At 41.9% G+C, this 15,745-nt stretch overlaps 1 protein-coding gene across 1 annotated transcript; it reads left to right on the top strand.

Annotated features, from left to right (window-relative positions):
- Positions 1–12,959: 12,959 nt before the first annotated feature.
- LOC138906270 (protein PLASTID MOVEMENT IMPAIRED 2-like) lies at positions 12,960–13,642 on the top strand. Its single transcript, XM_070194805.1, has 2 exons — positions 12,960–13,019; positions 13,118–13,642. The coding sequence occupies exons 1-2, from the start codon at positions 12,960–12,962 to the stop codon at positions 13,640–13,642; spliced, it is 585 nt and encodes a 194-aa protein (XP_070050906.1).
- Positions 13,643–15,745: the final 2,103 nt, after the last annotated feature.

Below are 15,745 nucleotides of genomic sequence, written 5' to 3'. Positions count from 1 at the left end.
ATTCCTCACCATGTAACAATGAATAAATGAGATAAATGGTACGACAACATCCATCGTGCTTTTACTCTTGTTCTCACCATCTAATAGTGATAATATGAATTCGAGTAACAAATAATGTAGAGAATATATTTAACATCAAATATGATGCCAAGATACCAAACTTCAACTTCCAGAAATATTTGCTAATTATAAAAGGGGCAATAATAACGAAACAAATAATCAAGGAATTAATAATCTAACCTAAACATGAAGATCATAATTAACAAAGCAATAAAATACAAGGAAACAAGTTCCACCCGCATGCTTTAACCCAATAACAATGTATAAGTAGTCGTCACCTTAAATATACATTGTTTCCACACATAAAACACGTAGCAGATAGACTAGCAAGTCCTAATCTCTCAAGTTCAGGTTAACCATGACACTTACCTCGCTCCGCAATAAAATCAAAGCTCTACTGGGGCCTTGCCTCTAGAATTAGCCTCCAAATTAATCAAATCTAACCAAATATAGTACAAACATTTCAAAATAATCTTTAGAAACTACCCACCAGTGAAAAAGATTCAATCTTTAATGATTTGAAAAAAGTCAACAAAAGTCAACCCCGGGCCCGCTTGGTCAAAATCCGAGATTCGGACCAAAACTCAATTACCTATTCACCACTGAGCCCGATTATGTTATTAGTTTTGAAATCCAATCTCGATTTGAGGTCTAAATCTCAATTTCTCAAAATCACCAGTTTCTACCTAAATCCCTAATTTCTACCATGAAAAAGCATAACTTATAGGTGAGAAATCAATGGGTGTTGATGGAAATGGAACGAAATGAGTTAAATCTACTAACCTATAAATTTGGATAAAATTTCTCTTCAAAATCCCCTCTAGGCCGAGCTCAAACTTGAAAATGGTGAAAAATGAGTTAAAACCCGATTATTACAAGTTTTAAAGCTTGAGCATCATGTGTTCATCGCGTTCGCGAGAAACTTGACACAATCGCGAAGCATTATAGCCCAACTGGAAATCGCGTTTGTGAGCTGTTCTTCACGGACGCATTCACGACCCTTGGTTTGCATTTGCGTAGAACACCCAACAGGCCCCATCCATACCCATTACCCATCGCGTTCGTGTGATTTTGGTTGCATTCATGAAAGGTGACCCCACCACTGCTTCGCGTTCGCAACTTCAACCTCGCGTTCGCGCAGAAGAAATCTCACCCAGATATAGGTTACCCTTCGCGATCGCGAGTGTGGCTTCGCGATCGCCAAGAATAAAGCACTAGACACCAGAAATCACTGAAACCAGCAATCTCCTTAGTCTCAAATGGATTGTAGCTTATCCGAAACTCACCCGAACCCCTCGGACTCCAAACCAAACATGTACACAAGTATAAAAATATCATACGCGCTCACTCTCGTGATCAAAACACCAAAATAACACCTAGAACTATGAATCAGACATCAAAATATATGAAATTTTCAAAGAACCTTAAGAACTTTCAAATTTACAACCGAGCATCCGGATCCAGTCAAATCAACTCCATTTTATACCAAATTTTGTAAACAAGTTGTAAATGGTAACATGAACCTATATCAAGTTTCTGAACTGAAATCCGAACTCAGTAGCAAAAAAGTCAACCTATGGTCAAACTTGAGAATTCTTTAAACCTTCAAATTACTAGTTTTCAACAAATCATGTTAAATCAAGTTAGGGACTTTCAAATTCAATGCTGGGCATAAGCCCAAGTACTAAATCACGATACGGACCAACCAGGACCGTCAAAATACTGATCCGGGTCCATTTACAAAAAATGTTGACCATACTCAATTCAAATCATTTTTAAAGCTAAAATTCACATTTTCTTTAATTTTTTACATAAAATATTTCGGAAAAAGACACAGACTGCGCACGCAAATGAAAGATTGTTAAACAGAGCTAATCGAGGTTTTGAAATATTAAAGGCTAAAACTTAAGATGACCTATTGGGCCATCACATTCTCCACCTCTAAAACAAACATTCGTCCTCGAACGAACATAGAGAGGTACTTGGACTGGTGAAAACGTGGGGGTATCTACTCTGCATGTCAGACAAGTACTCCCACATGGCCATATCGGTCGGATGACCTCTCTACTGTACTCTAACTGAAGGATAACTCTTAGACCTCAACTTCTTGAGTTGCTGGGCTTTAATGGCCACCGGCTCCTCCTAATAATTCAAATCCTTGTCCAATTAGACTGTGCTGAAATCTTACACAAGGGACGGATCACCGTGATATTTTCGGAGCATGGAAACATGGAACACTGGGTTGACTGATGATAATCTAGGTGGCAATGCGAGCTTGTAAGCCACCTCACCAACTCTCTCAAGAATCTGAAAAGGCCCGATATACGTAGGGCTCAACTTTCCCTTCTTTCCGAACCTCATCACACCCTTCATGGGTGAAACCTGAAGCAAAACCCTCTCTCCAACAATGAATGCAACATCACGAACTCTGTGAATGACATAATTCTTCTACCTAGACTGTGGTGTACGAAGTCGATCCTGAATCATCTTGACCTTTTCACAGGCATCCTGAAGCAAATAGGTGCCCAACAACCGAGCCTCTCCCTGCTCAAACCAACCAACTGGGAAATGACACCTCCTCTCATATAATGCTTCATAGGGAGCCATCTGAATACTCGATTGGTAGCTGTTGTTGTTGGCAAACTTCGCAAGCGGCAAGAATTGATCCCAAGAATCCCCGAATTCTATTATGCAAACGCAGAGCATATCCTCCAATATATGAATGGTGCGCTCCGACCCTGCAGAAGTGCGACGTGAACTGCGTACCCCGATCATAAATGATGGACACCGGTACAACGTGAAGATGAACGATCTTGTGGAAATAGATCAGAGCCAACCACTCTGAAGAATGGGTAACTGCTACTAGAATGAAATGTGCCGACTTGCTGAACCTTTCCACAACGACCATACTGCGTCGAATTTATTTGATGTCCGTTGGAGCCCAACAACAAAATCCATGGTAATACGCTCCCACTTCCACTTGGGAATCTCAAACTTTTGACCTCAGATGCTCATACTTAACTTGCTGATAATTCAAACACCGAGCCACATATGCAACTATATCCTTCTTCATTCTTCTCTACCAATAATGCTGCCTCAAATTCTGATACATCTTGGCGGCACCCGGATGAATAGAATATCACAAACTGTGGGCCTCCTCAAGAATCAACTCACGAAGCCCATTCACATTGGGCACACAAATCCAAACCTGCATCCGCAACACTGCATCATCTCCAATAGTAACCTGCTTGGCACCGTCGTGCCGCACCGTGTCCTTAAGGACAAGCAAATGGGGGTTATCATACCGCCGCTCTCTGATGCGCTCATACAAAGAAGACCGAGAGACCGTGCAAGCTAGAACCCGACTAGGCTGTGAAACATCTAACCTTACGAACTGATTGGCCAAGGCCTGAACATCTGTTGCAAACGGTCTCTCACCAGCTGGAATATATACAAGACTACCCATACTCACAATCTTTCTACTCAAGGCATCGGGCACCACATTGGCCTTCTTGGGATGATAGAAAATGATGATATCATAGTCTTTCAACAGCTCTAACCATCTCCCCTGCCTCAAATTTAGATTTTTTTCTTGAACAAATATTGTAGACTTTGATGGTCCGTGAACACTTCACACGACACACCATAGAGGTAATGGCTCTAAAGCTTTAATGCATGAACAATGGACCCAACTCTAAGTCATGAACATGGTAATTCTTCTCATGAACCTTCAACTGCTGCGGCGCGTATGCAATCATCCTGCCATCCTGCATCAATACTGCATCGAGCCCAATACGTGATGCATCACAATACACTGTTTAGGATCCTGACCCGGTGGGCAACACTGACACATGGGCTATTGTCAAGGCAGTCTTGAGGTTCTGAAAGCTCAACTCACACTCATCGGACCACCTAAATGGAGAACCCTTCTGAGTCAATCTAATCAATGGGGCTGCTATGGATGAAAACCCCTTCACGAACCGGCGATAATAACCCGCCAAACCCAGGAAGCTCCAAATCTCTGTAGCTGAAGTAGGTCTAGGCCAGTTCTGAACTGCCTCAATCTTCTTAGGATCCACTTTAATGCCCTAGGCCGATACAACATGCCCCAAAAAGGAAACTGAATCCAACCAAAATTTACACTTTGCAAACTTGGTATATAACTGACTATCTCTCAAAGTCTGAAGTACAACTCAAAGATGATGTTCATGCTCCTCTCGACTGCGGGAGTAGATCAAGATATCATCAATGAATATGATTTTAAAAGAATCCAAATAGGGCCGAAATACCCGGTTCATCAAATCCATAAATTTTGCTCGGGCATTTGTCAACCCAAATGACATCACTAGGAACTCATAATGCCTTAACCGAGTCCGAAAAGCTATCTTACAGACATCCGATGCCCTAATCTTCAACTGATGGTAGTCATATCTCAAATCAATCTTCAAAAATACTTTGGCACCCTGAAGTTGGTCTAATAAGTCATCAATCCTCGATGATGGATACTTGTTTTTGAGAGTGACTTTGTTCAATTGCCGATAGTCTATGCACATCCTCATCGAACCATCTTTCTTCTTCACGAATAACACGGGCATACCGCAAGGCGAGACACTAGGTCTAATGAATCCCTTATCAAGTAAATCTTGCAATTGCTCCTTCTATTCCTTCAACTCAAGCAAATCCATATGGTATGGTGACATAGAAATGGGCTGAGTGTCCGGAGCCAAATCAATATAGAAGTCTATATCTCTGTTGGGTGGCATCCCTGGCAGATCTGCAGGAAACAACTCAGGAAACTCATGTGCAAGGTACTGAATCCATGGAAGGAACCTCTGCACTAAGGGTGACACGTGGGCCGGTCCAGGCCCGGGACCACGGGCTAAACGGGCCAGGACCATTTGGCCCGGTTTTAGTGGGCTTGGGCCGGTCTCGTGAGCCAGTCTTATGATTTGGGCCCGCCAGGCCCGGGACCATTTAGCCCGCTAGGGACCGGCCCGGGATCGGATCGGTCCCTTAGCGGGCCAAACGGTCCCAACGGCTATTTTTTTTTTATTTTTTATTAAATATATAGCCGTTGGCTATTTATAAAATAGCCATTTATCCCCCCAAACTTTGTTTTAATCCCAAACTTTTTATAATTACACTTTTCCCTATTTTCAACTATAAATACCCCATCATTCTTTTATTTTTTCTTACAAAATCATCAATCTATCACAATCTCTCTCTAGTTTTCTTCTATAATTGCTACTATTGTTTACTTTATTGTTAGTAAGTGTATAATATATAAGCTATATTCGATATATATATATATATATATATATATATATATATATATATATATATATATATATAGTTATATTCGATAAGCTATATATATAGCTTATATATTATATATTTAGTATATATACTATAGTATATATACAACTTATATAAGCTATATAAGATGTATATATAGCTTATCGAATATAACTTTTATATATATATATATATATATATATATATATATATATATATAGCTATATAAGATGTACATATAGTGTAGTATATATATATATACCAGTTGAGCTAAAACTGTAATCTCAGTTGAGCTAAAACTTGATCTTCGATCATTCTATATTTATACCAGCTAAGAAGTACCATACTTTGGTCATTTCATGTTACTACTAAAAGGTATATATATATATATATATATATATATATATATACTATACTATACTATACTATATATACATCTTATATATAGTATATAAGATGTATATATAGCTTATCGAATATAGCTTTTATATATATATATATATATATATATATATATTATATACATTTAATATATATACTATACTATATATACATCTTATATATAGTATATAAGATGTATATATAGCTTATCGAATATAGCTTATATATATATACTATATATATATATATATCTTATATACTATATATATTCGATATTAAATATTGAATATTAAAGTTTAGGATGTTAAATAAAATTTAGGTCACAATTCTATATTAAAATTTACAAAGAATTGCCTTCGATATTTTTTTTAACATCCTTTTGTCTCTAATATCTATTTAATTCTTTTTAAAAAAAAATATATATATGTTGGGCCCACTTAGCCCACTTAGCCCGCGGGCCGGGACCGTTTAGCCCGGGATCAAACGGTCCTGGTCCCGGGCCGGTCCTTACAAAAAGCCCGTTTAGCCTGGGCCCGTTTGGCCCCGTTTAATTTGGGACCGGCCCGGGACCGGGCCCGGGACCGTTTGGACCGGCCCACTTGGCCCGTTTAGGCCCGGGACCGGCCCACTTGCCAGTCCTACTCTGCACTATACAAATATAAGCCAGATATGGTAGACATCCCTTCTCGACCATACGCCAAGCCTTTATATAAGAAATAACCCTACTCGTTGAATGGCCAGGAATCCCCCTCCACTCTAATCAGGGCAACCCCAGCATGGATAAAGTTACCGTCTTGGCGTGATAGTCCAATATAGTATGATAAGGTGACCTCCAATCCATGCCCAAAATAACATCAAAGTCCACCATATCAAGAAGTAGGAGATCTACGCTAGTCTCAAGGCTACCAACACAAACCACACATGAGCGGTAAACATGATCTACAACAATAAAATCTCCCACATGCATGGACACAAATACAGGAGCACTCAAAGAATGACGAGGTATAACCATATATGAAGTAAAATAGGATGACACGTAGGAATAAGTAGAACCTGAGTGAAATAAAACTGAAGCGTCCCTATGAAAAACTGGAACAATACATGTGATGACGGAGTCGGATGACTCGACCTCAGACCTAGATGGAAATGCATAAAAATAGGCCTGGGCCCCGCAACTCTGACCTCCGCCCCTCGGACAGCCACTAGCTTACTGGCCTCCACCTCTAACGACTTGACCTCCACCTCTAATGGCATGACCTCTACCTCTGGCAGCCTGACCTCAGCCTTTAGCTGGTTGAGCGAGCAGTGAAGCAACCGGTGCCAGAATCATGGCATGAGAACCCAGCTGGTGCATGCCACCCTGTGATCTGGGGAAAAATCTATAAAAGTTCCTCAGATCTCCTCAACTATAAAAAGCCCTCGGCTGTTGTGAATGCTGACCCTGGAACTGGCCCTGTCGACTTGGATAACTACTCTGATAACTCTGGATCGGAGGTACACTAATAGGAGCTGATGGGGTACTGTAGGCTAGCTGCTCAGGAAAATATATATAAGGTCCACAACTACCAGAAGCATCGTGGGATGCCTTAAGCGCTGAGTGAAATGGCCTGGGAGGATGGACTTTACCAAAAGTACCCCTGCCTTCAGATGAGGCACCACTGAAACAACCAAAATGATGAGGCCTCTTATCATACATCGCCCCCCTCTCATGACCACGAACCATCTTGATATGTCTAGAAATATCTACGGCCCTTTGAAAAGAAATATCATCTCCGGTCACCTTGGCCATCTGCAGATTGATACTGAAAGTGAGCCCATCAATAAATCTCCTCACTCTCTCCCTCTCAGTAGGAAGCAAGATAATGGCATGGCGATATAGGTCCACAAATCAAGTCTCACACTGGGTGACGGTCATGCTACCCTGCTAAAGGTGTTCAAACTGCCTACGATACTTCTCTCTAATAGTGAAGGGACCGAACTTCTCTAGAAGTAGCTATGAAAACTGGTCACAGGTAAGTGAAGGTGAACCCACTGGTCTAGTCAACACATAATCTCTCCACCATATTTTGGCAGAGCCGGTCATCTGGAACACTGCAAAGTCGACCCAATTTGTCTCGATAATACCCATATTGTGCAACACCTCGTGGCAACGTGCTAAATAATCTTGCGGGTCCTCAGAAGATGCACCACTAAAATGAACAGGAAAGAGCTTGGTAAACTTGTCTAGCCTCATCAAGGCCTCGGAAGACATAGCAGGCCTATCCTGGCCTATGCCGCAATAACTAGCTGAACTGCCCCAACTCGCTGGGTTGCTGGAGTCTGATATAGGGGAGCCACCTGCTCCGGAGTGTGGGTAGCGGGAGTCTGTGCTCCTCCCCCATCCTGATAGACGGCTGGTTCTATCGAAAATGTAAGGTCTGGGCCAGACTCTCCATAAGGCCCACCAAGCGGAGTAAAGCATCCTGAAGCACTGAACTGGCTATTAATCTCACCAGGACCTGAGCTGGGACCTCCTCATCATGATCAATCTGAGGCTCCACTGCGAGTGCTGCTTCTTTAGCTCTAGGCTGAGCTCTGCCTCTGCCTCGGCCTCTGCCCTGGCCTCTACCCCTATTAGTAGATGCAACAGGGGGATCTGACTCCTGTTCGGTTCCTTGTGTTGTGCGTGTTCTCGCCATCTGAGAGAGAACAAGAGTATAATGATTCAAACATTAAGGATAGAAAAATGACGCACGATAGGGAAAGAAAGAAGTGAAATTTTCCCTAAACTCCAAAGCCTCTGGCAAGATAAATACAGACGTCTCCGTACCGATCCTCCAAACTCTACTAAGCTTGCTCATGACTCGTAAGACTTAAGCAACCTAGTGCTCTAATACCAACTTGTCACGACTCCAAATTCCAACCTCTAGGTTGTGATGGCACCCACTATCCACTTGCTAGGCAAGCCAACGTGAGTTAATTAAATAGCCAATTTTAACAGTTAAAAACACAATGATGATATACAACGAGAAGTCGAAACCCAGTCTAACATAATACTGATATAGGTAACATGATAATATCTGCTCCCAGAAATCCGGAGTCACGAGTACATGAACAACTAGAAGTCTACAAGCAAAGTCTGAAATAAATACAATTGTTTCAAAAGAAATGAACAGTAAAAGTAGGGAAATGAAGGGGACTCCAAAGTCTGCGGACGCCAACAGATCTACCTCGAGTCTCCGTATGCAGTGATCCAAGATGACACATCTCACGCACCGCGGGGATCAATACCAGTATATGTCCAAGAAATATAGAAGTATAGTATGAGTACAACTGACCCAATGCACTCCGTAAGTGTCGAGCCTAACCTCGACGAGGTAGTGATGAGGGTATGGTAGAACATCTATGTAAATAAACCTGAATAAATATGTGTAAAGCAGCAATAATAATAGAGAGTGATAACGTACAAACTGGGAGAGGACATGCAAGAGGGGGGAAAATATAACAACTACAACAACTATGAAATCACGAAGTAACCAAGTAAATCGTCAACGGTAAATAAGTTAAACTAATGATATGAAAATGGCACGGCATCACTGTTCATGCTTTTACTCTCGTTCTCACTATGTAATGATGATATAAGTAAATGAAATGGCACGACATCACCCTTTGTGCTTTTATTCTCTTCCTTACCATGTAATAATGAATAAATGAGATAAATGGCACAATATCACCCTTCTTGCTTTTACTCTCGTCCTCACCATGTAACAATGAATAAATGAGATAAATGGCACGGCATCACCCTTCGCGTTTTTACTCTCGTCCTCACCATGTAATAGTGATAATATGAATTCGAGTAGTAAATAATGCGGAGAATATATTTAACATCAAATATGATGCCAAGATAACAAAATTCAACTTCCAGAAATATTTGCTAATTATAAAAGGGGCAATCATTATGAAACGAATAATCAAGGAATTAATAATCTAACCTAAACATGAATATCATAATTAACAAAGCAATAAAATACAAGGAAACAGGTTCCACCGGCATGCTTTAACCCAATTACAATGCATATGTACTCGTCACCTCACATATACGTTGTTTCCACACATAAAACATGTAGCAAATAGGTTAACCATGACACTTACATCACTCTACAATCAAATTAAAGCTCAACCGGGGCCTTGCCTCTAGAATTAGCCTCCAAATCAATCAAATCTAACCAAATATTGTTTAAACAATTAAAAATAACCTTTAGAAACTACCTACGAGTGAATAAGATTCAATCTTTAATGATTTTGGAAAAATTCAACAAAAGTTGAGCCTGGCTCACTTGGTCAAAACCCGAGATTCGGAAAAAAATCCAATTACCCATTCATCCTCGAGCCCGATTATGTGATTAGTTTCGAAATCCGACCTCAATTTGAGGTCTAAATCTCAATTTCTCAAAATCCCCAATTTCTACCTAAATCCCTAATTTCTAGCATGAAAAAACATAAATTAAAGGTTAGAAATCAATGGGTGTTGATGGAAATGGAACGAAACGAGTTAAATCTACTAACCTATGAAGTTGGGATGAAATTTCTATTCAAAATTGCCTCTACGCCGAGATCAAACTTGGAAATGGTGAAAAATAGGTTAAATACCAATTTTTAGAAGTTTTATAGACTGGGCGTCTACTGTTCATCGCGTTCGCAAAGCATTGCGGCCCAGCTAGCCTTCGTGTTTGCGAGATGTACTTCACGTTAACGATGTCCCTTCCTCCTGGTCTTTGCGTTCGCGACCCTAGGTTCACATTTGCATAGAACACCCAGCAGACCCCCTCCCAGACCCATTACCCATCGCGTTCACGTGGTTTGGTCGCGTTCGCAAACGGTGATCCCACCACTGCTTCTCGTTCGTGACCTCAACCTCACATTCATGTAGAAGAAATCCCACCCCCAGCCCATGTTACCCTTCACGATCGCGAGAGTGGCTTTGTGATCGCGAAGAATAAAGCACCAGACACCAGAAATTAGTGAAACCAACAATCTCCTATGTCCGAAATGGTCCGTAGCATATGAAACTCACTCGAGCCCCTCGGGCTCCAAAGCATGTACACAAGTGTAAAAACATCGTACGAAGTTGCTCGTGCAATCAAAATACCAAAATAACACCGAGAACTACGAATCGGACATCAAAATGCATGGAATTTTCAATGAAACTTAAAAACTTTCAAATTTACAACCGAGCATCTGAATCGAGTCAAATCAACTCCGTTTTACACCAAATTTTGCAGAGAAGTTATAAATAGTAACATGAAGTTATACCAAGTGCTGGAACTGAAATCCGAATCCAGTAGAAACAAAGTCAATCTACGGTCAAACTTAAGAATTCTTTAAACCTTCAAATCACTAGTTTTCAACAAATCAAGTTAAATCAAGTTAGGGACTTCCGAATTCAATTCTAGGCATAAGCCCAAATCCTAAATCACGATATGGCTCCTCCGGGACCGATAAAATACTGATCCGGGTCCATTTATAAAAACATATTGACCGTAATCAATTCAAATCACTTTTAAAGTCAAAATCCACATTTTCTTCAATTTTTCACATAACATTTCTTGGAAAAAGATACGGACTATGCACGTAAATCGAGCAATGCTAAACGGAGCTAACCGAGGTCTCGAAGCACAAAAATAAAATCTAAAACTCAAAATGACCTATCGGGTCATCACAAAAGTGGTCATCCCTAGCACTGATGAGGACATCACCACACATGTGGAGAGGTATTTAAGTATTTATACATTCCCCTTCACACTCGGCCCGGTGAATACAATGGTCCTTGACTTTTGCAAAAGGTACGAGGCCTACCTCAAGCAGATTCACCCGCCCTTTTGGAGGATCGTGATCCTCCTCCATCACTTCATTAATAACATGGAGTAACCTCGATTTACTGTCGATCATCTACTTCACCTCTACAGTCCTTGTATCTCCCGGAAGGGGGGGGGGGGTAATCAAGATCGTCCATCGGGAATAGAAATCTCCATTCTCAAGCATTGATGAATATAGGGATCGAGGCTGGCAGGGGAAATTCGTTTGGGCAAAGACCGAGGATCTCATTCCCCCGTATTCCTTCCATTCCATGAAAGGTGGAACCTAACACGTAAGTTCCTTTCCTCTTGAGTATATAGCATACTTTCGGGTTTTGTTCTTCTTTCTCATCCCCTACTTCTACCATTGGCAGCAGTCGCCCGAGTCCCCAATGCAGTTCCATGCTTCAAAGAGTTGGTTGAGGGGTTCTACAAACAGTTATCTTACTTCGAGCGTAAATGGCACAAACTCTTAAATGGTAAGTGGGAGACCCATTCACATGGTGAGTGTTCTTCCCCTGATTGAGTTTACTTTTCTATTCAACTGTCATTTTTACTATGTCCCCTTCTTCCTTCCATAGGTTTGCCCAATACCACAAAGCTTCGGGCAGTGGATAATGACGAGGCTCTGTCCTCACCTGCAAAACCCACCACTTCAGGATAGCCTGTCATCAAGGCTGCTGTGAATAATGAGGAAAGAAATAGAAGAAAACGGGGGTCTTCCGGTTCCTTGAACGCGGACACCGAGGCCAAGAAGAAAAAGGTCACAATTAGGGTCCAAAAGAGCAACAAGAAGATCCAGGGCACTGGACCCTGAATCCCTTTACCAGCTCAAGGACTACCCTAAAGATGATGACTTGGAGTTTGTCGCCCATGGGCCGGCCATTGATACATAAGAGCGGAAGCATCAGAGGGAAGTGACCAGGAGGCCGAACCCTCTTTTGCTCGGGAGCCTGAAGGAAAAGCAGTAGCTATGGCCTCTCGAGAAGCTACTCCCATTCCAAGAGAGGCCGACAGTTTCATTGACACCCTAGAGCCACCGTCTCCCACGGAGTCTCTATTTGACGAGGGTTAGGCAATCAAAGAAAAACCAACTGAGACATCACGGGCTATGGACGAGGCCCTCAACCCGTTCTTTTAAGGCATGGACATCGGTGCATTGAAGGACTACTCTAGGTTTGGTCACTTGGAGATCCCAAAAAGATGTGCTCCCGGAGTCATGCGGGCCCAGCTCGTGCCCAAAGATGGTGAAGCAGTTCCCCTCCTCAACCATGGATCCCGACCGTAAAGAACAGTCATGTTTATAATCCCGGTGGATACTCGGGTGCTGTCCGGACCAGTGTGTGTTGCCAGCTACCTTTTCTTCCTTGTGACTGAAGAGGACAAGCGATGATGAATGAGGTGGATGCACTGAGGCTTTTCAATGAGGCACAACACGCGCTGAACAGGGTATGCTTTTCCTTCTTTGTATCCCTTGAAGGGTTCACTTAACCTTAGAATATTCTTATGATCTCATCCTCTTTGTTTCTCTAACCTCGATGCTTCAGCACCAGAGTGTCCATCGATCTTGGATGGAGGTGAGCCAGCTCGAGTTTGAGCTTAAGGAACAAGTCCGGCAGAAGGACATGTACAAAGCTCTTAGAAAGCAAAGAGGTGAGTCCCTCAAGGACCTCCCCATCATCCAAGCCGAGCTGGAAAAAACTCAAAAGGAGGCCTCGTTGGTGAAACGGGAGCATGCTGTTCTGTTAAAAAAGGTAAGGGTATTTGAGATTAATAATGAGAGGCTAAGTGCAGTTACTAACACCGCAACCCCACAGGTCCAAGAGAATATAGACCTGATCGACCAGCTCCGGGCCACAATGAACGAGGTCAAAGCCTCGACTGAGGCATTAAGGAGAAAGATGGATTTCCTGGCCTCGGAAAAGGAGGCTACCAAAGAAGATTTGGCATCAGCCAAGGACCAGCTCAGGGTGATGAAGGATAAAGCTGACAAATGGTCTCGGCTGAATGATGAGCTCCGAGCACAATTGTACTCTGCCGTCTCAGAACGGGATGCCCCAGGCCTGGAGTAAACCGCATTGAAGGACAAGTTGGAGGCAGCTTCGAACAAGTCCTCCGAGGTCCAAGATATGCTGGCCTAATACAAGAGCGACAATGGAGGTGGCCGAAGCCCGTATAATAGCAAAGGTCAAATATGTAAAGTGACTATCCCAGAGTGAGACCCTCGAGAAGATTTATGCCCGGGGTTTCTATCTATCAGTCGAGATCAAATAGGCAAAGAGGTGAATAGGTTCGAGGCCGAGGCCATGAAGATATACGACCCTGAGGGTTCAGGCAGTGAATCGGTCTCTGGTGAAGACTTTGCGGAAATGCCTTAGCTTGTTTTTTGTTTACTTTTGTACATTTATTTATTTATTTTGGGGATGATTTACAGTGCCTCTATAATATATATATATATATATATATATATAAAATTCTTTCGGCTATACTGTGTCCTTTACTTTTCAACATCCGCTTACAACTCTTTGTTTGAAATATGTCATTAATCACTTAGCATAGAATTTGATATAATTTAGAATGTTCGTTCCCCTAGATCCCGAATGAGGACTGGTTTAAGTAATGACTCCGAGTTTCTTTGTCTTCGGAATGTTAGATAAAAAATGAAGTCTTTAAAATACTTGAATGTTTCAATCGGAGACGATGATGTTTTGCCGAAGGTAGCTCTTTTTATAGTCGGGTAGTATTTCTCATAGATTTTAACCATTTGTAAGGACCTTACTTTCTACGTCTCCAAGCCGTTCTAAGCTAGCCGTAGCCTTTCATGTTCGGGCCCTGCCTAATAGGCTCGGCGCCCCTAGGATTCGATAACCCGAGTTGTCCGATCTTATTATCGGACAGCAATCCCCCACTCGGGGAGGCCCATGGGCTCCAGGGTTTTGAGCCCATTATTTATTCTAAGTAACTTAACGATAATATTGCTTATGCAAATATGAAGTGATGAAATATAGAGGGCAAATTTCTTTTATTACTTTGCATGTAGAGTACATGATCGAAGGCACAAAAGCTTTCTTCCATGGCAAGAATGAGCTACATAGGCACAGTTCGTTTGGACGTTTGACCCTTACAATTAAATCTAGTATTCAAGCCTTGGATTTTATCATCAAATGAAGAATGACTTCTAAGAATCTTGACTTAGGGCGTAATGGCTCCCCCAGTATTCAAGACTGAGCTCGTGAGGGCTTGAAAATTATCGATCCGGTAGAGGTGATCAGCAATCTCGCCCTTAGGCCGTTCTTCAAAATTAGGATAGCACGTTTTACATTTTCCTTATTAAAAACCTTGCTGTAAAACCCTTTTCGGGAAAAACTGGTCCAAGGAAAAAATAGTGCAACACGTTCTTTGAGACCTAATCGTTAGATTTAACCTGACCGAATACCTGCATGGGTTTGTTCAAAGCATGGCAAACTTCAAAGGAAATTGTGTCCGTACCTTAGCAGTAGAACTACTTTAAGTGTGCTACATTCTAATTGTATGGTAGATGTACACCGTTCCCTAACTCGAGCTTATATGAGCCTTTCTTTTTTATACTAGTAACTCTACACGAACCTTCCTAGTTAGGGCCTAGTTTCCCTAATACCAAGTCCCCGACTTAGAAGTGTCGAAGGTTAGCCCTTCGATTGTAGTATCTCCCAATTCACTGCTTTTGGGCCACTAACCGCACTTGGATGACTTCTCGTCTTTCGTCCGCTAAGTCCAAGCTCACAGCCATGGCCTCATCATTTGATACCCCGGTAGTGTACTGGAAACCATAAGCTCAGTTCTCCTACTTCGACTGGGATTAGAGCTTCCGTGCCATAGACTAAAGAGAACAAGGTCAAACCGGTGCTTGACTTCGAAGTCTTTCGGTATGCCCACAAGACCTCAGGCAAAATTTTATTCCACTTTACCTTTAAATCGGTCAATCTCTTCTTCACGTTTTGGAATATAGTTTTGTTTGTTAACTCCACATGACCGTTCCCAGTAGGGTGGTAGGGTGTTGAGAAGATCTATTTAATTTTGTGGTCTTTGATAAACTTGCTTACCTTGCCGCTGATGAACTGCTTCCCATTTTCGTAAGCGATCTCTGCCGGTATCCGAAATCAGCATATTATGTCACGACCCAAATCGGAGAGCCG

This window comes from Nicotiana tomentosiformis, chromosome 2, assembly GCF_000390325.3.
Source record: "Nicotiana tomentosiformis chromosome 2, ASM39032v3, whole genome shotgun sequence".
Lineage (NCBI taxonomy): Eukaryota > Viridiplantae > Streptophyta > Magnoliopsida > Solanales > Solanaceae > Nicotiana > Nicotiana tomentosiformis.
The sequence above is the reverse complement of the archived record's forward strand: the minus strand, read 5'-3'. Positions and strand labels throughout refer to the sequence as shown.